Below are 24,019 nucleotides of genomic sequence, written 5' to 3'. Positions count from 1 at the left end.
ATAAAAAGAAGATTTGCAGGTGCAACCTGTGAGTTTTTTTGCTTCTTATTGTTGAAATTACATGTTAATTCATTCCACAATTCAAAATATGGGCTTCCTTAGTTACAGACAAGGAGCTAGAGAATTGCGCACTTACTGTCATCCAATCAGAGCTATTGATACAAAATAATTGCATTAGAATATTGAATTAATTGATTGATTGGTTGTAGATGTGACATCAGCCAACGTTGGTTATATTTTGACCAAGATAATATTCAACATGAAATGTAAATTTGTTATATTTGATAATGGTAATAGTGAGCTTCTAAATTTTTGAATTGGTTGAAGGGTTCTTTATATGTTGTACAGAAGCAACATATTTTCGAGCTAGTTTCCATCCTGGACCAATACATATGAATCTCATTTTGTAATCAGTAACAACATCATAAAATTTGAAAAAGCATTGGTTGAAGGATTCGTCATATAAAGCACATATATACTCATCAACTTAAACTCAGAAATGAACCAGTCAAGTTACTGAATTTTATTTGTTGAGCACAATTTAGCTCTGTAAGAAGAACTTTTTATATGTATCCAGAGGCCTTGGTGTTATACCTTTGTCCAATGATGCTCCAGATAAACGAGCTTTTATAAATCTTCCTCTGTGACAAATTTCATTTATTGTTCTTACACAATTTTCTGCATGGGACAACTGTCTGAATTTAACAAAAGCAAACCTGTATAAAGAAAACTATTTTTAGAATATATGTTGACTATGTGGTTGTATGTGAATTTTAAAACAGATTACCTTTAATAGAAAACCAAACATAACTAACATGAATGATTTGATTATTTCATATAAAAAAAAAAAAAAAAATTTCTCTGAGTCTAAGATTGTTAATGATAATATTTGACTTGCTAATTTGGTTCTTTTCTTGGTAGGAATGTTCTTATAATGATTCCCTTTGTTTGTTTGTTGAGTTTTTTTTGTTTCTATTTAACTTATTTCAAAATCGGAAATACTTGGGTTTTACAATCATACATTCCAAAATCATCTCCTTTAACTACTCACCACAATGCAATCATACTTGGCGTCCATTTGTCTCATCTGTTTTTCTTATTCCATTATACATAATCATCTTTTATACATTTCAACAAACCTACATCACCTATTATACTAATAGTCATGTAGATAAAATTGTGTAGAGTTGTCCAAATAATAATATTTTACACATCAGTCACATCTCTTTTATTGTTCATCTATTTAGCTAAGTACTTACACTTTTCTTCTATCTTCCTTATTTGTTCTTACTCTCACAATTGTAGGGTGAAAATCTCTTACTAATTCTTCCACATCAGGCTTCAATATATATATGAAAACAATCATCTTAAAAGCAGTGAAATCAATATATAAAAGTTTCTCTTAAATAGTTAAATCCAATTAACTGTTATCACAGAGATAGGTCGCACTTTTTGGTAATTTGGATAATGCAAATGTTGAAATTAAAATAGCAACACTTTGACATGTAAGTTTGGCAAATATTCGAAGTCAATGAACCATAACTGAAGGTAAATGGCTAAACAATCTCCCTGGAAATGAGATGCGCCAATGCTAATACAACTGCATACCAACTACTGTTCACTTATCCTAAGTTGTTCCTTTTAAATAAACCTTAACATAAACTAAAATTGAGAATAGAAATGAGGAATGTGTCAAAGAGACAACAACCCGACCAAAGATTAGAAACTAACCGAAAGGCCACCAATGGGTAAACTTAGCAGAGTCAATAAATCATAACTGAGAGGGGCGCTAAATAATCTCTCTGGAGGCGAAAGATGACAATAACGGATATAATCCTTTTAGTACAGATGATCTAAAGCAGTGAAAATATGATGTGCCACTGGGTTCAATAAAACTTTTAGAGACAGATATTAAACACAGTTAATTATTTAATAAGATTTACCTTTGTCACAGATTCTTCCAGATTTCCAATATACACCTCTATATCTGTAAATGTAAAAATATGACTTGCTGATAAAACATCTTACAATAAAATGGCCGATATGTCACATATAAAGATGAAATTATAGGAATCCAGGTAATATTACGATGGTTTCAATTTTGTCGTTGGAACTAATTTTGAGACTGAAGAAAACTTCTCTTTTTTAAATTCCGTGGCTATTCGATATTTAATTGAATATTCAAATTCATGGTTCAAGAATATATACATGTAAAAAACAAAATTTCTTTTTGTAAAGTTCTAGCTGAAAGTTCTTACAAATTATGAAATACAATACATATTATTTTTTGGAAGAAAGATTCAGGAATTTAAGATCTAGAATCTCTGAGGACTATAAATGGTTCATATGGAACTTGTATATGGAATTTGTAAATAGATAATTTAAAATTATTAAAGAGTCCTCTAGTTAATTTGCCATGTATAACCATCAATTGTGTAGATCTAGAACTTGCCATCTGTTGTTTGTTTTTACTGCAACTGTATATACATTTACAAGATAAGAACTAAACATTGGGGTGCTTAAGTGCTGGTCTGATGAATTAAGCATTTACAAATCAATTTTAGAGTCTTCATTTGTTGCGCTGTTAGTGTTAAGCCACTTTCCCAGGCTAGAAGAGTAAAATGTTAATTTTGATCGTGTTTTGAGAACAGTTTCCCCTTTCTATCATAGTTTTATCCAAAATGAGCTGAAAACTTTTAAAAAAAATATTTGTTTAGGGCCAAATTAATGTTTTAATGTAATTGTACAATATTTCAAATACAGTTTGATGATAATTTGTAGACTGGACACATTTATGAAAGTAACTTTAATCACAGATTATTAGTATAAGCATAATAGGTAATACAATATGACATAACATGATAGTATGCACACACATTACCATTATACTGATTTCCTGGTATCTGGTTTACCAACAAAGACTTGGTATATTCAGTACTGTCCTCAGTTACTGAAGAGTTATCTAACTTGGATGATGCATCAGAATATTTCTCTTGAAATGGTGATGACCCTTTCACATCATTGTTGGGAATATTTTGTGTACTGTTAGGTGTCTTTGTATGCCTCAGATCCCTCTCAATCTCTATTGGTGTACCTGGAATTGGTGAGTTAGATGTAACAGACTCACAATCATCACCTCGAACACCAAGTAAATCATTCATAGACTTGCAAAAACTATCTGGAAAAAATACATAACATTTGACAATATGACATTAGAAAGTTGTTTATCAATTATGTGGAATTTTATAACTTATGTAACATATATAGCTTATACAATTTAGTTGACCAATTCCTTATAGTATCTGTAAATAACAAAACCACAAAAACTAAGAAATGACCACTATACAAATTGAAGAACCTTAGTGAGTGCACTCACATACCCCAAATCCCCACATTTTCAATGGACAAAATAAATAACTGTAAGAAAAAGAAATTGAATTATAATTTCATGTCAATATGCACATCTACATAATATGTCCTTATATTCTAAAAGGTTTCATGAAATTCTGTTGAGAGGTTTCAGAGGAGTTGCGATGACAAGTTGTTGCAATAATATATTTGGGCAAATAAGTTCAAAAAGGTGTAACTTCAAGAAAAAAAACTGAATCATAATTTCCTGTAATATTTTTTATTTATTTGATTAACATTCACCGTTTGCTTTACCCAATGTTTTTTTTTAAAACAAATTGTCTGTGGTAGTCGTTAGTAGCGAACAAAATACAACATTTGCATTTAATTCTGTCCTGCGAAGTTGAATATACAATTCTTGGGAAATTGTGCAGCCATGCATATTTGAAGCACCTTTTTAACCTGTACATTTCTCATTTATTCAAGATGGATTCCAGTTTTCGTTTAAAATGCTATACATTTGAGCACTTAACCCTTTCCTCCATTAGAATCTTTTATTTGCATACTTGATTCGCATAGGATTTTTCAATAAAATGCTGAATATATGCTTTAAAGTATTAAAGCATCTCGAAAAACAAATATTTCATCAAATAAATTTCAGTCATATACTAGAACACACCCGCGAAATCGCGGGCATTCAGAGCGTAGTTGAAAGTATGTAAAGTGTTGCAGGAAGAATTTTGTAAAAGATTTAATGACTTGAGAATTTCAGGAAAAGAATCAAAAGCCATAGGTACTTTGGGACAGGAAAATGTTTTTTAACCCTCCTCCTTTATTTCAAAAATTCCCATTTTTTTGTTTTCTATTAATTTCATTATGAACATACATTTAGAATATTATGAACATTGAAGTAAGGAGCCTGTAATTCAGTGGTTGTTGTCTGTTTATGTGTTTCATATTTGTTTTTCGATCATTTTTTGTACATAAATAAGACTGTTAGTTTTCTCATTTGAATTATTTTATTTTGTCATTTCGGGTCCTTTTATATCAGACTATGCAGTATCGGCTTTTGCTTATTGTTGAAGGCCGTAAAATGTTGATTTCGGTGTCATTTTGGTCTCTTGTGGAGAGCTGTCTCATTGGCATTCATACCACATCTTCTTTTTTTCAGAATAGGTATTTTTTTTGTATGTTCTCTATGACACAGGAATAATTTTAGCGCTTATCTGTATATTATGAACACCAATCCTGAAGTTTCGATCTTAAAAACACCCTTTCCCGACGTCCCGAAAAGGTCACATCTTCTTTTTTTGTAAAAAAATTAATGACTGGAGATTTCAGAATAGGTATCAAAATTCCTAGGTAATTTGGGACAGGATAATTGTTTTTCTAGCCCGGCTCCCCCTTTTTCCACAAAAAAAATCCTTTTTTTTTATGTTCTCTATTAATTTTAATGACACATGAATAATTTTAGGGCTTTTCTGTATATTATGAACATTAATAAAGGGGGTCGGAGGGGTCCTGGTACAGATATCCCGGGTTTAAAAACATGAAATACCTGAAATTTCGATCTTAAAGACACCCTTTCCCGACTTCCCGAAAAGGTCCTGCCCCTCCCCCCTCATTCATTACTATAAATAAAGTGTATTTTTCTTTTTACATTCAATTCTCAGTTTAATAATCGATCCACGGTGGTCATTGATGACCATTGATATATTATTACAGACCCATCGATCTCTATTTAATAAACCCTGTGACCGCCGTGGATAGTAAACTTGAAAATGGTATCAGACAGAAAATACACTGTATTCGTAGTATATGTATGTTCAAAGTATACAGAAAAACGCAAACCAAAGTTCTACTCTGACTTAAATTTCGTCCAATGACGGATATCAGACAGAAAATACACTTTATTCGTAGTATATGTATGTTCAAAGTATACAGAAAAACGAAAACCGGAAGTCTAATCTGACTTAAAATTTCGTCCAATGACGGAAACATATCCGGACACCTTTTTTCTCGTTTTTCTCCCAAAATAACTCAATCTGAATAATCATATGAATGGATGACAAATGCGATTATGCACTGTACATATAGGACACAGAGGCATGATGATTAATTTATTGTGGAAAGAAGAGAAGCGACACCCAAAATGAGGTCTTCTCGTTTAATAGTATAGATTCCTTTTCATATTGGATACAAATTTTATTAAGGCTATTGCGGACACTTTGTAGCCAAAGCAGTTCAACTGAGGTACTACAAAGGCGTCAAAAGGCGTCATTATGGAGTAAAGGGGGTGGTGTCAAAAAGCGTCATTATGGAGGAAAGGGTTAAGGTACAGATATGGAAATAAAGTTTGCAATATCCTTAGATTCAGCAGGTCTCATTTTCTAAAATTTCTTAGGATAGGATAGGGTGATAAACATATCTGACCTATAGTAAAAATTCTTAAGAAACAATAACAAAAGTTGTTTTAAGACAATGATAACCTACAAGAGAATTGTTTATAAAGCAAATTGATATCTTAGAAAAAAAATTGTGGTTTATATCCATTTTTATTTGGTCTTGGTGGATATTCTATTATTATTAGCATAGTTAAAATGAAGTTTTAAAAATAGACACAGGTTTTATCACCATGACATGTGATTCAAATTCTAAATATAGAAATGGGTATTTCCAAGTAGTAGTTTACAAGGACAATAGTTTCTGACATTTTGTCTAGTAAAATGTAAAATATTGACAAGAAATCAAAAAGCAGACAAAACTCAGGTTAGTAAATACTATTTTTGCATTATTCCTCTTTCATTTGTACCTTTTTTATCAATTTGTTTATTATCTTTAAAATTGAAAGTTGACAACATCTCTAAATGTCTGGTAAACAACATATAAATAGACTACAGTCATAGTATCATCCTATTCTCATACAATATTTTAAGTTTTATTGAGAGAACCAAGACAAAGGGGTAAAATAAATATTTTAAACGAAAATGAGGCAACTGATTTAAGACTGCCATACCCGTTTCAGTTTCACTCTATGGTCGTAACTCGTGTGGTAAATGTATTCACTGCCTTACACTTTACACACAGACTGCAGTGGGATACATCTATTAGCATCCAAGTCAAGAAATAGGATGAAAAATGGTCTAAGATGCCTTTTGCACCAGGTGACCCATCAAAATCTCACACCTTGGTCCAATATCTTAGATTTATAGTAGCAGGGTATAACTCACCTCACATGTGCAAAATTTCACAAATAAATGAAAATTATTCTTGTTCTGAAAACAAAACAGTATAAGAGTTCAGTATTTATTTTTCCCCTTGTAGAATGGACAGAGAGGACCGTAGACGTTACTTCATTGTTGGTTCTGTTATGCTAGAGATCGTTACACCAGTTTTCAGACAGAGGCTAAAGAAAGACTACAAAAGTAAAGGGTTAGGAAGTCTACAAGATTTCATCAACAATAAACCAGTCATACACATCCTGTTTCATCTCCGTCATAAAAATATTCAATGTTGTGTGGACAGTGCCAACTGTGTAAATCATGGTCCACTTCCACTTAACTACAGCCAATGGGATCTATTGTATACAGAGAAACCAACACCAGGCTTCCATCACTGTTTCTGCAAGTATTCAGCCAAAGCTATCACACTAGATGACCTTGACATAACCTTGGCAAGTCTGATTTTGATGAATTGCTGCAATCTGACACCAAATGAGCGATCATTGATTTCTGATCTGCGGCAGTTTAAGAATAATTACCTTAGCCACAACACCAAAGGTGAAATCACTCAAGCTGAGTATACAACACTATTTGGAGATCTTACAACATATGTCCTTCAACTTGACCCCAGTAAACAAGATGACTTCATTAGAATACAGAACAGACCATTGGACGATTCATTATGCAACAAATATGTTGCTTTTCTCCTGGACATCCACCAAAAGCTTGAAGAGGTATTATATCATAAAAATCTATTTATCTAATATAGTTTTTGACTGTACAGTTTCCAGGGTGTTTATCAAAGATTTTTATATATGAAAATTTAATTTATAAATCTAATTTAAATTTAAATTTTTCAATTATTGTTTATGTCCCCAGCAAAGGGAAGGAGGCACCAAGTTTAATCCTTGTTAATCTGTACCTCTATACATTCTGTAATTCTCAAAATTTATATTGCTTCGACCAAATGTTATGAAACTTAGATAAAGTTTGAATGTAGATTGCGTCATTTTTACACATTTAGAATTATATCCCTTTAAAAATGGTAAAATAATTGCTGGATTTTTTTGTTTTTATCCTCTAACTTTTGTTTGATTCCACCAAATGTTATGAATTCTATACATAATGTTTATAATTACAAAACATAGATCAAGTTAGAATTTTATAACAGCCTGAACAACGAGTTCATGGAGCCCTCTTCTTTAAAATGACATTTGTTTTGATTTTGTATGTATATTATTTGTACCAATTTTCATGAAAGTAGCACATGAAGGTTTATTTTTTTTATAACATATTTGATTTAATCAAGTTAAAAATAGCCTATATTCAATTATTCATAAATATTTCATTATTGGATCAAAACTGTATCGTATGCCCTTAAGCCTCTTTACAAAGAAAAACTTTTGAAAATTTAGTGTATGTTCTCTATCTTAATATAAAGTAAAGGCTCTAAAGAGCCTGTGTCGATCACCTTGGTCTATGTGAATATTCAACTAAGGACACAGATGGATTTATGACAAAATTGTGTTTTGGTGAATGTGATGAGTTTATAGAACTTACTTTACTGAACATTCTTGCTGCTTACAATTATCTCTATTTAGACCAGTAGTTTCACTGGAAAATGTTAGTAAAAATGAACAAATTTTATGAAAATTGTTAAAAATTGACTATAAAGGGCAATAACTCCTAAGGGGGTCAATTGACCATTTTGGTAATAATGATTTTTTTAGGTGTTGCTTTGCTGTAAATTATTGCTGTTTACAGTTTATCTCTATCTATAATATAATTCAAGATAATAACCAAAAACAACAAAATTTCCTTAAAATTACCAATTCAGGGGCAGCAACCTAACAACGGAATGTCAGATTCATCTGAAAATTTCATGGCAGATAGATGTTGACCTGATAAACAGTTTTACCCCCGTGTCCGATTTGCTCTAAATGCTTTGGTTTTTGAGTTATAAGCCAAAAACTACATTTTACCCCTATGTTCTATTTTTAGCCATGGCAGCCATCTTGGTTGGTTGGTGGGGTCATCGGACACAATTTTTAAACTAAATACCCCAATGATGATTGTGGCCAAGTTTGGTTAAATATGGCCCACTAGTTTCAGAGGAGAAGATTTTTGTAAAAGTTAATGTAGGACGCAGGACGACGACGACAGACGACGACGGACGCAAAGTGATGAGAAAAGCTCACTTGGTCCTTTGGACCAGGTGAGCTAAAAACAATTCAAATGAGGAAACTATCAGCCTAATTTATGTTAAACAAAAATGAATGAAAAACAAATATGAAACATTTAAACAAATGACAACAACTTAATTACAGGCTCCTGACTTGGGACAGGCACACACATAGAGAATGTGGCAGGGTAAAACATGTGAGTGGGATCCATGAACCCTCCCCCAACCATTGGGACAGTGGTGTAAGGTTGTATTCAAATCTAATGTTATTAAAATTATACACATTGTGACAATGCATATTATCACAAAATCAGTAGTGTCATTTTTTAACCATTCTTGAGTTATTTCCCTTTATATGCCAACTGGGGAATCCCATGGACACATTCCCAATTTTTTAATTTTCTAACAACATAATAATATTCTAAGTAGTGATAAAATTCAGATTGCCAGAAGGACAAAATAACAGAAAAGGGTAACAATATAGATCCTTAAAATGAGTGGAAGTATTTCATTTATTCAGATTGACACCAGAATACAAAACATAGGGGCAACTACTGCAGACATTCATTCCACTTCAACAGAAATACTGAGTACAATGAACATAAACAATGCAGAATTAGAGTCTAAAATAATGGCTAAACTAGAGGTATGTACAAATAATAACAACAATCATTATAGATACAGTTATTGTAAACAATATGTAACAGCACAGTGTGCAGGTTAGTGGCAGTATTTCAGCCAATGAAAACTTTACAAGTTTAATATTATTCTAAAAGTACTCTTTTGGAGATGGTTGCATTTGGATGCTCACAAAAATGTTATACACCTCCACATTCTGTATTTACAAATCCCAAGTCGGGAGCCTGCACTGGCGGATCTAGAAATTTTCATAAGTGGGGGCCTACTGACTGCCTAAGAGAGGGCCCACTCCAGTCAAGCTTCAATGATTCCCTATATAAGCAACCAAATTTTTTCCCAAAAAAGGGCCCCCTGAAACCCACCCCACCCCCTAAATCTGCCGCTGGCCTGTAATTTGGAACTTGTCGTTTGTTGCTGTATATCAAATTATTTTCCATATATTGTATTGTAGATTTATTTGTGTGAGGCTGTAGTTTCTCTTTTTTTTAATTCTTAATTTATCTCTTCATAGACTTTGAAAGCTTTCTATACAGCATGGAATTTGTTTTATTCAATATTAAAGGCCATTTGATGACATATTGCAGCCACTTTCTCAAGTGCCTGGAAAATTGAATAAAAATTTTTGGCTACCGAAAAATCATTTCCAAAATCATTTTGTAAAAGAATTACTTGAGTACGAAAACTGCAATAATGAAAATAAATTATATATTACATCAATACAGAAACAAGATGTAATGTAAATGCCAATAAGGTAACTTTTAAGCTGAGAACAATTGATGAAAAGCAAATTTTTGTAGGGCTTGTATTAAGCTAATTTATAATTAGAATAAGAATTATCAGGGTCCTCCAAATTTTTGTTGGGTTTCGTCATATGAAGATCTTTCATTTCTGATTATTTTTGTAGATTACAGTTTTAATCTACATGTACCTTTATACTTTTTAAAATGATATTAATGAAGCACACAAAAATTATTCAACCAGAAACAGATCTCTTATGTTGACCTAAAAAATTAATGCAATCTAAAATGTCTAATTTTGATTTAAACAAATTTTTAGACAATGCACTTTTTCATTTATATGAACTCTAATATAAAATAGAAATGATAATGTAAACACATTGTATCAGATAAACTTAGAACATTATTCTTTATTTCCATTTAAAAACAAAATCTACATTTGACATGAAAACTAGACACATTTATGAAGGTTGTATGGAAATAAATGTGTTTTAGAGTATTCTTTCTATTTCTAGTATAACTAGAAACGCCAATAGGTGCTTCTCAAAAAAGTAAAAAAATCTGCAATTTCAACAACACATGTGGACACAAACATGATGGTAGACTCACATATCAAAAATCATTTCAAAATCTGAAGGCGTGAAAAAAAGTCTGTATAACTGTGATTTTCAACAGTTTATCCAAGACCTAAGCCCGTAATTTCAGAAAAAATTACCAGAGCGGAATGAACCTTTAATTCTAATGCAATTAGTTAGTAAGGCCAAATAAAAAAGCATGTGTGTTTCCTGTTTCCCTACCTACCCTATATTTTAAGCTTAGAAATAGCCTACCCTAAAGTTTTTTTTTGTCATTTTTCAATAAGCACTGTTAAAGTCAGGATTTCTCTCCCATAGACTCAATGTAAAAAAAAATGGTAAAATAAAAAAAAAATCCTACCTACCTACCCTATTTTTTTCAAAGATGAAACAGGAAACACACATTTATTTTATTTGGCCTAACGATAATTTTCATTGGACATTGATAAATATTTTGAGAGGTTAGATTCCACGTTCTACCAGTCCGTAACTAAGAAAGCCACCATTTTGAATTCCGATTTTTTTGGGTTATATAATTTCTCAAAAAATAAACAAGATATTCACATTTTGAGCCTCAAAATCTTCTTTTAGACTATATTGAAACCATTATGAATCGTACGAAAAGTAAAAATACCTTAAGTATTCATGTTTGACATCCAGATTAAACACATGACGTCACATTGTTTAAAAGATGCTAAAAACAATGCGACAGTTTCGCGGACTTTTTCATTAATGCCATTTTAAGCCAAAAAATAACATTTATTTTAAGATGCGGCATTAGAATGGAGATAACTGTATTGTATTTTAAGCTTCGCCTTCGTAAAACTTGATTTTACTGTCGCAAATATCCGTTTATCTATCTCCGCTCCGCTAGGTAAACTCAATTTGCGACAGTAAAATCTACATTTAACGAAGGCCAAGCTTAAAATACAATACAGTTATCTCCTAAATTTGTTTTGTAACTCATCATGGTAATTGACCTCCCATACCAAAAATCAGCCAATTATCTGAAGGCATTAGAAAAAAAGTTTGTGAATTTCAACAATTCATAAATGTCCAAAGCCCGTTATTTCAGCAAAAGTAAGCGGAGCAAAACGAAACTTAAACATGATCTGAAACTCATCATTGTTAACTCACATACAAAAAATCAGCCCAATTTCTGAAGGCATTTAGAAATAAATCTGTATAATGGTTTGTTGCGGAATGACAGAATGACGGACAAGGGTACAACTATATGGCACCAACAGCAGGTTGTTGTTTCTTTGACATATTCACCATTTCCATTCTCTATTGTATTAACTTTATAATATTATCATACTGAATAGTGTACTGATCCATTGGACATCCATCAATCAAAACAATTCAATATGTTACAACACCTTTACTAATTCAATTAAAAATATACAGAAACTTTTAGAACAACTTTACTACTGAAAATTACAAGCACATTTGCAGAATAATCTGTACAAATTTACATTTTTGTTCATTTCTTTTTTTTTTACAGGAAGTGTTACAACAGTTGATAAAACATCAAACTAGTAAACAAGGTATGTTGGACATATTTACACAAATAATTTGTCAGCTATTTTCTTTTCAAACCAACAAAAATATCTAGTTAGGCCACACCAATTTAATTTCTTGTTCTACGGATTTTTTGACTCCAAAAATTGGGGCGAGCGAGCGATTTGAAAATTTTAATAAAAAAATATTTAATTTGCAAATTTTTGAGGCGAAGCTTAAAAAGTAAAGGCGAGCGATTATAATTTTTTTTTTGTAAACATAAAATAGTAGGTTTTGACTATATTAAAACTTGATTTATCACTTGTACCTTGACATTTCTTTAATTTATGAAGTATTTTTTCCCTGTTCAACAAGAAATAATTGAATAATTAAATCTGGTCTATGTATGTGTGACTGACAATGAGACAATTCTCCATCCAAGTCATAATCAGGTTCAGAACAACCCCTTAATGTTATGAATATCCCTGTTATGAATATCCCTTTTATGAGGGGTCAAAATAAGTTATAATATATTTTTTTTGTAAAAACACTTCAAGTACAAAAGGGCTTATGTTTTCCCAAAGAACTATAATATTTGGTATTAAATGGTCAAAACATGTCCAAGAATTTTGTAATATTCCTGGACTTTATTCATGTTAACACATTTACTTTAACAGTTTAATATTATTCAAAATAAGTGGACCCATCCCTCCTTTAGAAAAAGTTGTTTAAAATATAATGTATTTCTCCTCTTTTAGAGTAAAAAATTATAAGTTGTCAAAGGTTTTGTATAGAAGCACTGTACAAATCCTTAGTATTTCTATTTTCTTTTCTACAACAGTAAACATGGTAAAATGACCCCTTCAAGGCCCTTGTCCGAGGGAGGGTTGGTCCCAACCTGATAATAACAAACATAGGTCAAAGTACGGCCTTTTACACAGAGCTTTGATCAAGACCAACCAGCAAGCTATAAGGGACCACAACTTAGTATTGTACACAATTCGAACAGGAAAACCAACGATCTAAATTATATTTCCAAACGGGAAAATACCAATACCACATCAACAAACGATAACTGCTGAACGACAGGTCCGTGAATCAACAATGACAGGTGCACAAACCTGCAGCGGGTTTGACCGTAACCATACATTATAATTGCAGTTGTTAAAATAAAGTACAAAGAACTTCAGAAGTTCTTTGTACTCGTTATATAAAGGCTAGACTGATTTTAAAAAACAAATGTTGAGATCTTTATATAATATTTACAAAAAAACGGTGCGGGAAATGGACATGATTTCATTTCCGGATGCGGGAAGCGGGAATATAATAAAAATAAAAAAATCTGTTTTGAAAAAAATAGGTGCGGGCGGGTCCGTCGAACAAGGAATCAAATTGGTGTGGCCTTAGTATAAAGTTTTATTTATTCTAAAATGAAACATATTTCAGACTTCATTTATCTAGTTATCAATTTTAATTATAATCCACTTATTACAATATATACACTGAGTTATAATTAATCATCTGAATATTTGAACTGATATTATGATGTTTCAGTTGATCAACCAAATAAACCCTACAAACTAGGACAGCCTATCTTCACACTACATCATCAGACAGACCTGACATCAGTAGTTGGTGGTGACTGGAGTAGTGGAGTATCAGATATAGTGATGATGGATGATGGTAGACTGGTGATGTGTTTACCGGACCAGAGCAGACTAGTGATTTGTAATACAGATGGATCACAGGTAGACAGTATACATGTACAGGGTAATCCATGGTGTGTTACAGCAGTCAACAATTCTACAGCAGCTGTTACACTGTATGATAGTCCGTGTATAGAGATGTATGACATAAACAATAAACTCAGATTTAAATCAATACCAGTACCTGGAATGTGGTGGTTGAGTGGCATTACAACTATAAACAACAAGTTAGTTGTAAGAGGTGACAACAAACTAAAGATCATAGATCATCAGACAGGAGAGGTGGTACAGACAATACAGACTGACTGTAATCCTTACAAGTTACATGGTTCTGTTGACAGAATATTCTACAGTGGTATTGACAACAACTATAACAACAACAAGCTGTATTGGTACAGTTATACTGATGACAGACATCACACCCTAACATTACCATCACAACCTGTGAGGATGACTACACTACAAGATGGCAGTCTGTATGTGAGGTGTGGTGATGGATCAGTACAACATGTGTCATCTGATGGTAAACAGTATAAACCAGTGAAGACTATAGGACTAAAATCATTAGACAATCATAGTACTTTGTATTACAATTGCAAACAGGGAAAATTAGTTACCTGTTATAATACTTCTAACATGTCTAACGTAAACATCTTTCATGAGACGTAAATTCAGTTTGAAGTAAATCAATTGTTACTTGATATAATTAACATAAAACTATCAATATTTTATAAATGAGAATAGGAGGAAATGTGGGACATATTCTATAAGAATAAGACAGAAATCAAACAAAACAAAAAAGCAAAAGCATATTTATATTTAAATCCTGTAATTTTATACTTTGACATTTTGATTACACTAGTTTAGATTATTCAAGTGTTTTTTTAGACAAGATTCTTGAACATATATGACTATCAAAAATAAATATATTCCATTAGAAAACAAAATATGTGTTTCGAAATGTATACAGTTTTATTAACATTGTACACATACTACTGCTTTATGTTATTCCTGTGCATTAAATCAAAAGTGAACAGTTGAAGGAAATATCAAAATGGAGATGTAAAGTTATATGTGTTATAGTTTGAAATAAACAGAACAGTTTCAATGAGGATTCACAAACTATTATAGTTTTGTATTGAAAGCACTCTGAAAATGTTGATTATTCATTATTTTGTTGATTTTACAAATATGAGTAAAAATATGCAGTATACTTTCAAATTCAATTTATCATTTTTTTTTTAATAATGTGTTATAGCAGTCTCAGGTCAAGTTTGTCAAATACTTCTTGCAGTGGCGGATTCAGAGGGGGCGTAGAGGGCGTAGGTCCCCCCTTTGCTCAGACTTTTTTTTTTTTTTGTAAAATGATTAATCAGACTAGAATTCGTGAACTTTGCCATTTCCCGAGTATTTAATTTTATACGACAATTCTTTTCTTATAAAAATATTTTTCGCTGGTATTTACTGACTGTCAAAGTCATGTGATTTGCTATGGTGGAGTTGACCAGTGCGTTGAAAAAACGTCACTCGGTCATTTTGAAATTCAAATTACATTAATACACATTGCTTAGGCTGAGGATGTGATGACAATCAGGAAACCTTCAAAGCGACACAGAATTCAGCAAGAACGTATTGACTTGTGTTTCACTATTCCACCAAAAAGAAAGTAAAAGTAAATACTCTAGACTATTATACTCTCATGAAAAAAAAGTTCCACAATATATTTACCTAACCCCAAACACCCAAGCCTTTTTGAAATATCCCCAGTCAGTATTAGCTCTAGAAAGATTTCAAGTCTCAGGTACAAAGCATTTAATTTGAGGAGGCAGTCTGAGATATTTGAGAGAGAAAAAATTGACTCCGATTCTTGCCTTAAACAAAAACTCTGGCCGTATCTGGATTGAAAACAATAGTCTTGTCCACTTTTTTGCTACTTAAAACAAAATTTCCAACAAAATTATTTAGCATTAAAAGAACATGATGAATAAAAACGGGCGTATTTTTTTGTTGCCGGGGTTTGCATGTCTGACCGGAATGTCTGTTTCGCCGGACTTATATATATTGAATACTTTTTTTCAAGACCAGACTGTAACCTGCCTGGCAGGTGTCCCTTTATATCTCCATTTGTCGACCGTCATTCATAACTTTGTTGTCATTTCAGACACTTTCGTAGTCTTTGGTGGATTTGGAACCCCTCACTTCGGTTCCCTTAGTTATGTTGGGTGAAACATAATTAATCAGACATTTTGATAAAAACTGCTTGTTTGTCTTTTTTAACTCGTGTCGGTCGTATTGTAAATTTCATTGAATTTCCATGTCTATTTTTTACTGACAAGTCCTACATCAAATATATCAGTACATAGCTTTAGATCAATACTATCATTTTATGATAGACAATTTTAAAATAGGGAGAATACAGCATAAACAATGTCCAACCCTTACACTTTACAGCAACTATAAAATATACATGCCCCACGCCAGGAACCGTTAAAATAGTGTATATTACACTTATTTAATGTTTTTTAGCCCAAAAAAGGTCCCCAAAATTTTTCGCCTCGCTCCACTCGGCGAAATTTCAAATCTTCACCCCCCCCCCCTTTCACCCCTGTCTAGTTTCTCTATTTCAAACGGTTTAACCTGTAATATTAAGTCAATGACCTATATGTAATACTATAGTTTGTGAAACACCAGGATCACAGCATCTGTTTACTATCCAGAGTTCTTATCAGATCCTTACTGTTACCACTTTTATATCTAGATCAGCATCACTTTATACTTGACAAGACATGTACTCTATATAGTTTAGATTAGAATAAAACATCTGTATATATTAAAAGAGCATATATTTGCCTCACCAATATAACAAAACCGTTCTTAATATTAAGGATATGCCTACTTTTATTACATTTCAATTGGAATGACTGTTGCCTCTATTTTCCACTTTAAACTTGGTAATTCTTCAAATTTGCATTTTCATTTTATAATACATGTAGTTTTAATTTTTATCATATTTTTCTTTTTTACAGGGACTGTACATGTATAGTTTCATTTTGCATCAGTATGCATTTAATTTGTAATGTTTATTATGTATTTTTAATAAATAAATATAATTGTTCATACTCTTCACTTGTTTTGACACAAAATCCCCATATTATTGATAATATCCGTTAATATTTCACGTTTAATTCCAGATCTAATGGCATTTTTTTTATCAAACTGGATGTGGGTATATATATGCGTATCTTATGAATGGCAAATTGACTATTTGTAACTGCATGTGGATACACACAGACACTGCCAATCAGAAAAACCATAGCTCATGTTATCAGCATAAGATATATATATTGTAACAGTAAAACAGTTTTAAGGCCAAAATAGAATATATGTCTGTTTCCTGCTTCCAAGACAAATAAATCAGGGTCAGTAGATTGGGTTTTTTTTAATTTTTTTTGCACTCCTTGTTGGATTTGCAGTCGGATTAATGTCATGTTTGGTTAGGGTTCTGTACCCCAAATGATTTAATCACTTTAAAGAAGCTTTAATTGAATAATCCTCCCAGTGTCGACATTTTTTAAACCTTATTGTAGCACATATGTGCTGAAGCAGCCGTTTTGATTGTTTGGGCATATGTTTGACTTCAGTACTTGGTTTGCCAAAGCCTGCACTCTGTTCCCTAGGTATAATTAAAGGTGAAATCCAGAAATTTTTGTGAACACTGTGATCTCTTTATGCTCCTACCATAATCAAAGAACTGTAAGCTACATAGGCAGATAATCATAGACCAAGGTAAACAAAATTATAAAAACTGTGGCAGTGTTGCTTCAAATTAATTTTTTTAACATTCGAAAGAACAAACATCAGGGATGATTCCAGTTGTTTTCAAATGACCATCAAAATTGGGAATTTTCATCAAATTTGGAATTTTCTTAAAATTGGGATTTTTTTTTCCACATAAAATCTATGATGAAATAATATCATTTTCCTGTAAAAACGGAAATTGTATCAAGTTTCACCTGTTTCATAGTGTGTGGATATCCTTGTTCATCATAAATGATCTGTCGTGTATTTTCAAAAATGCACAGACAGTCGGTTTTTTTTTATTTGAGAGCCAGGCAGAACCTTTACGCAATCGGCGCCTATTGAATTTTGATAATTTATAAGTTTTTCTCCCTGTCGAGGTCTGCTTTTAATATGTGACCCATTTTGACAAAAAGCATCTATTATCTATATGCTTTTACGAAATCAAATACTCCCATAGCATTTTCTTCAATTTAATTGAAGAAAATTAATGCTATGGGATCAGTATTTGATCTAGTAAAAGCATATTTCATTTAAAGGTCTGCTTTTACGAGAACTAAGGTATTGAGAAATGTCTCAGAAAAACACATAATAACAATATGATAACATATCTTATCTTAACAATCTTTCGTTTACATCATTCTTATTCGGATCTTTAAACACTTTGAAGACAAATGGGAAAAATTGTAATTGCCTTAATCGGTGCAGGAAACATTTCCGGAATATCAATTTAAAAATTGGGAATTTATTTTCACACAATTTTTTGGGGCCGCTGGAGGAATTGAGGGCCGCTAAGCGGCCCTAAACTATATAGTGGAATCATCCCTGAACATTAAACATTTGCATTATTGTACATTTATATGTATTTCATGAATTTAATTTTGATGCAAATTAATTAATATTTCATCAAGGTTTTCTTATAAAAGCAATGCATATATATCAATGTATATTTTTAATGCTGATACTGCAGTGGTACAAATTTGCAATGATTGCAGTTGTTTTAGTGAGTAGTTAACATTGGTACCAATCGACTTTTAGTTGAAAGGTTGACCAAGTATGATTTTGTAGTAGTATGAATGGATTTTCTTCCCTGAAAGGAACACTGGGTTTGGGTTCTACTGTAAAAATGTTATGAGACACAACTAAGATGTCCACAAGTACCAACGATATATTGTCAATAAAGGGCTGCGCTTTAGCCCATGATACGCCTGTTGCTCTTTTAACTTGTCTTTTATGCTTTAAATGAATTTATATGATCAACTAGAAATAGCGTGAGCCTGTGAGCCATCAAACAAAGGATCTGTTTTCACTGATTAAATGTCGAGCTGTTTTTTAAATTTTTTTTTAATAAGACAGCATAAAATGTAAAATCTGACGAAATTGGTATAGTTGATGTAAAATCTGATATTTATACAAATCAAAAGGGATGTTACATTAATATATTCACCAAAGTTGCATAAAATCCCCCTTTTTTAAGTATAAAAATTCATTACTTAAGAAAACGTGATATATCTCAAATTTATAAAAATGGAAAGGAAGCTTATGTCAATAGATATAAACAATTTATCAAAGTTGCATAAAATTTTGAGAAAGTGTTAGTTATTGTCCCAAAATTGGAAAATCCCCCCTTTTTTAAGCATAAAAATTCATAACACAGAAATGTAAAATCTGTAACTTATAAAAATTGAAAGGGAGCTTACATCAATAGATATAAACAATTCACCAAAGTTTCATGGACATTGGTGAAAGCCTTTTTGAGTTATTGTCCTAAGTGTTGAAAATCCCCCATTTTTTATACGACCGCAAATTTTGAAAATTTTTTCGTCTTATATTGCTATCACGTTGGCGTCGTCGTCTGCGTCGTCGTTGTCGTTGTCCGAATACTTTGTTTTCGCACTCTAACTTTAGTAAAAGTGAATAGAAATCTATGAAATTTTAACACAAGGTTTATGACCACACAAGGAAGGTTGGTATTGATTTTGGGAGTTTTGGTCCCAACATTTTAGGAATTAGGGGCCAAAAAGGGCCCAAATAAGCATTTTCTTGGTTTTCGCACTATAACTTTAGTTTAAGTTAATAGAAATCTATGAAATCTTGACACAAGGTTTATGACCACAAAAGAAAGGTTGGGATTGATTTTGGGAGTTTTGGTTTCAACAGTTTAGGAATTAGGGGCCAAAAAAGGGCCCAAATAAGCATTATTCTTGGTTTTCGCACAATAACTTTAGTTTAAGCAAATAGAAAATAATGAAATTTAAACACAATGTTTATGACCACAAAAGGAAGGTTGGTATTGATTTTGGGAGTTTAGGTCCCAACAGTTTAGGAATTAGGGGCCAAAAAGGGACCCAAATAAGCATTTTTCTTGGTTTTCGCACCATAACTTTAGTATAAGTAAATAGAAATCTATGAAATTTAAACACAAGGTTTATGACCATAAAAGGAAGGTTGGTAATGATTTTGGGAGTTTTGGTCCCAACAGTTTAGGAATAAGGGGCCCAAAGGGTCCAAAATTAAACTTTGTTTGATTTCATCAAAATTGAATAATTGGGGTTCTTTGATATGCCGAATCTAACTGTGAATGTAGATTTTTAACTTTTGGTCCCGTTTTCAAATTGGTCTACATTAAGGTCCAAAGGGTCCAAAATTAAACTTCATTTGATTTTGACAAAAAATTAATCGGTTGGGTTCTTTGATATGCTGAATCTAAAAATGTACTTAGATTCTTGATTATCGGCCCAGTTTTCAAGTTGGTCCAAATCGGGGTCCAAAATTAAACTTTGTTTGATTTCATCAAAAATTGAATAAATGGGGTTCTTTGATATGCCAAATCTAACTGTGTATGTAGATTCCTCATTTTTGGTCTTGTTTTCAAATTGGTCTACATTAAAGTCCAAAGGGTACAAAATTAAACTTAGTTTGATTTTAACAAAAATTGAAATTTTGGGGTTCTTTGATATGCTGAATCCAAACATGTACTTAGATTTTTGATTATGGGCCCAGTTTTCAAGTTGGTCCAAATCAGGATCTAAAATTATTATATTAAGTTTTGTGCAATAGCAAGTCTTTTCAATTGCACAGTATTGCACAATGGCAAGAAATATCTTATTGCAAAATATTGTGAAATAGCAATTTTGTTTTTAATTAGAGTTATCTTTCTTTGTCCAGAATAGTAAGCAAGAAATATCTAATTGTAAGAATTTTTTTTTATTTGGAGTTATCTTTCTTTGTCCAGAATCAACTTAAATCTTTGTTATATATACAATATACAATGTATATTCACTTTTTACTACCAACTGATAAATTAAAATAATCTTTACCATTCAGTGATAACAAGCAGTTTTTTTTACATCTTAATATTTTATGATGTATTTAAATGAGTAGTAATTGTTGCTTGTTGTTCGGTGTGAGCCAAGGCTCCGTGTTGAAGGCCGTACTTTAACCTATAATGGTTTAATTTTTAAATTGTTATTTGGATGGAGAGTTGTCTCATTGGCACTCACACCACATCTTCCTATATCTAGTAATTGTTGCAAACTCCATTAGAAATTTTAATTGAGATTAGTTTTGGAATAAGGGAAAGGGGGATGTGATTAAAAAAATTGGGTTCAATTTTTCTCATTTGAAATTTCATAAATAAAAAGAAAATTTCTTCAAACATTTTTTTGAGAGGAATAATATTCAACAGCATAGTGAATTGCTCTAAGAGAAAACAAAAATTTTAAGTTCATTAGAACACATTCATTCTGTGTCAGAAACCTATGCTGTGTCAACTATTTAATCACAATCCAAATTTAGAGCTGAATCCAGCTTGAATGTTATGTCCATACTTGCCCCAACCGTTCAGGGTTCAACCTATGCAGTCGTATAAAGCTACGCCCTGCATAGCATCTGGTTTATGAATAAAGCCCCATAAATCCAAAACTTAAAATCTGAAATTTATGAAAATTGAAAGGGAGCTTACATCAATAGATACAAACAATTCACCAAAGTTTCATGGACACTGGTGAAAGCCTTTTTGAGTTATTGTCCGAAGTGTTGAAAATCCCCCCTTTTTTACGAATAAAGCCCCATAAATCCAAAACTTAAAAACCGGAAATTATAAAAAAAAAAACGAAAGGGAGCTTACGTCAATAGATATAAACAATTCACTCAAGTTTCATGGAAATTGGTGAAAGTGTTTTTGAGTTATTGTCCGAAGTGTGGACGACAGACGGACAGACGGACAACAGTATACCATAATATGTCCAGTCTAAAAGACGGGCGTATAAAAACAAATCTTTTACAATGTTTTAGGAGGATTGTCTTTGTGCATAGATTACCTTGTAATGTATCAGCCACTGCTGTTAACATGACACAGGAGTTTAAACATTGGTCTAGTATCTTCATAAGTTCCATGTATGATTCTAACAGAAATGTGTCGTCTTTCTCAACTAAAATCTTGTTGCATTGTTTGTTGGCCTGGTAAGTAAAATAGAAAGCATATTAAATGATTGGCTATATTATTGTAAATTTCAAACTGTCCCTACTTTGCAAAATCAAAATATGTTGAATTTGAGTTCTTAAAAAAAAAAACTTTTTATGGGTTAAACAGCCAAAGTTACAGCGTCATCTATGATTTACAGGAAGGCATTGTTGTTTATCATAAACCTGTCAAGGAGAGCCGTGGTGTAGTGGTTAGCTCATCAGACCACTAACACAAAGGTTCCTGGTTTGATCCCTTTTCTGGGGAAATATTTTCAGGCGACAGGGACTGAATTTTTGGCTCTCTCTTGACACAATTTGTGATTTCGAAAATGATGATAAAATTGGGAATGGAACTGGGGAATGTGCCAAAGAGACAACAAGCTGACCATAGAGCAGACAACAGCAGAAGGTCACCAACAGGTCTTCAATGTAACGAGAGATTCCCGCACCTAGAGGCGTCCTTCAGCTGGCACCTAAACAAATATAAACTAGTTCAGTGATAATGAACGCCATACTAAACTCCAAATTGTACACAAGAAACTAAAAGTTAAAACTAGAGGCTCTAAAGAGCCTGTGTCGCTCACCTTGGTCTATGTGAATATTAAACAAAGGAAGCAAATGGATTCATGACAAAATTGTGTTTTGGTGATGGTGATGTGTTTGTACATCTTACTTTTCTTAACAGTCTTGCTGCTTACAATTATCTCTATCTATTATGAACTTGGCCCAGTAGTTTCAGTGGAATATGTTAATAAAAAATTACAAATTTTATGAAAATTGTTAAAAATTGACTATAAAGGACAATAACTCCTTAGGGGGTCAATTGACCATTTCAGTCAGGTTGACTTATTTGTAAATCTTACTTTGCTGAACATTATTGCTGTTTACAGTTCATCTTTATCTATAATAATATTCAAAATAACCCAAAACAGCAAAATTTCCTTAAAATTACCAATTCAGGGTCAGCAACCCAACAACAGGTTGTCCGATTTGTCTGAAAATTACAGGGCAGATAGATCTTGATCTGATAAACAATTTTACCTCAATCAGATTTGCTATAAATGCTTTGGTTTTTGAGTTATAAGCCAAAAACTGCATTTTACCCCTATGTTCTATTTTTAGCCATGTCAGCCATCTTGGTTGGTTGACCGGGTCACACCACACATTTTTTAAACTAGATACCCCAAAGATGATTGTTGCCAAGTTTAAATTAACTTGGCCAAGTAGTTTCAGAGAAGAAGATTTTTGTAAAAGATAACTAAGATTTACGAAAAATGGTTAAAAATTTACTATAAAGGGCAATAACTCCTGAAGGAGGCAACTGACCATTTTGGTCATTCGACTTATTTGTAAATCTTACTTTGCTGAACATTATTGCTGTTACAGTTTATCTCTATCTATAATAATATTCAAGATAATAACAAAAAACATCAAAATTTCCTTAAAATTACAAATTCAGGGGCAGCAACCCAACAACAGGTTGTTCGATTCGTCTGAAAATTGCAGGACAGATAGATCTTCACCTTTTGAACAATTTTACCCCCATGTCAGATTTGCTATAAATGCTTTGGTTTTTGAGTTATAAGCCAAAAACTGCATTTTACCCCTAGTTCTATTTTTAGCCGTGGGGGCCATCTTGGTTGGTTGACCGGGTCACGCCACACATTTTTTGAACTAGATACCCCAATGATGATATTGGGTTTAATTTGGCCCAGTAGTTTCAGAGGAGAAGATTTTTGTAAAAGATAACTAAGATTTACGAAAAATAGATAAAAATTGACTATAAAGGGCAATAACTCCTGAAGGGGTCAACTGACCATTTTGGACATTTTACTTATTTGTAAAT

At 32.2% G+C, this 24,019-nt stretch overlaps 1 protein-coding gene across 1 annotated transcript in view; it reads right to left on the bottom strand.

Annotated features, from left to right (window-relative positions):
- Positions 1-24,019, bottom strand: part of LOC134697462 (uncharacterized) — a 105,970-nt gene that overhangs the window by 4,874 nt on the left and 77,077 nt on the right. The window contains exons 3-7 of the mRNA XM_063559743.1: positions 22,029-22,167; positions 2,882-3,178; positions 1,944-1,987; positions 1,260-1,339; positions 595-716 (exon numbers count right to left, since the gene is read on the bottom strand). Coding sequence (XP_063415813.1) covers positions 595-716; positions 1,260-1,339; positions 1,944-1,987; positions 2,882-3,178; positions 22,029-22,167 — 682 coding nt within the window. The remainder of the gene's footprint in view (positions 1-594; positions 717-1,259; positions 1,340-1,943; positions 1,988-2,881; positions 3,179-22,028; positions 22,168-24,019) is intronic.

Source organism: Mytilus trossulus, chromosome 14, assembly GCF_036588685.1.
Source record: "Mytilus trossulus isolate FHL-02 chromosome 14, PNRI_Mtr1.1.1.hap1, whole genome shotgun sequence".
In the NCBI taxonomy this organism is placed as follows: domain Eukaryota; kingdom Metazoa; phylum Mollusca; class Bivalvia; order Mytilida; family Mytilidae; genus Mytilus; species Mytilus trossulus.
This window is presented reverse-complemented; position numbering and strand designations above follow the sequence as displayed.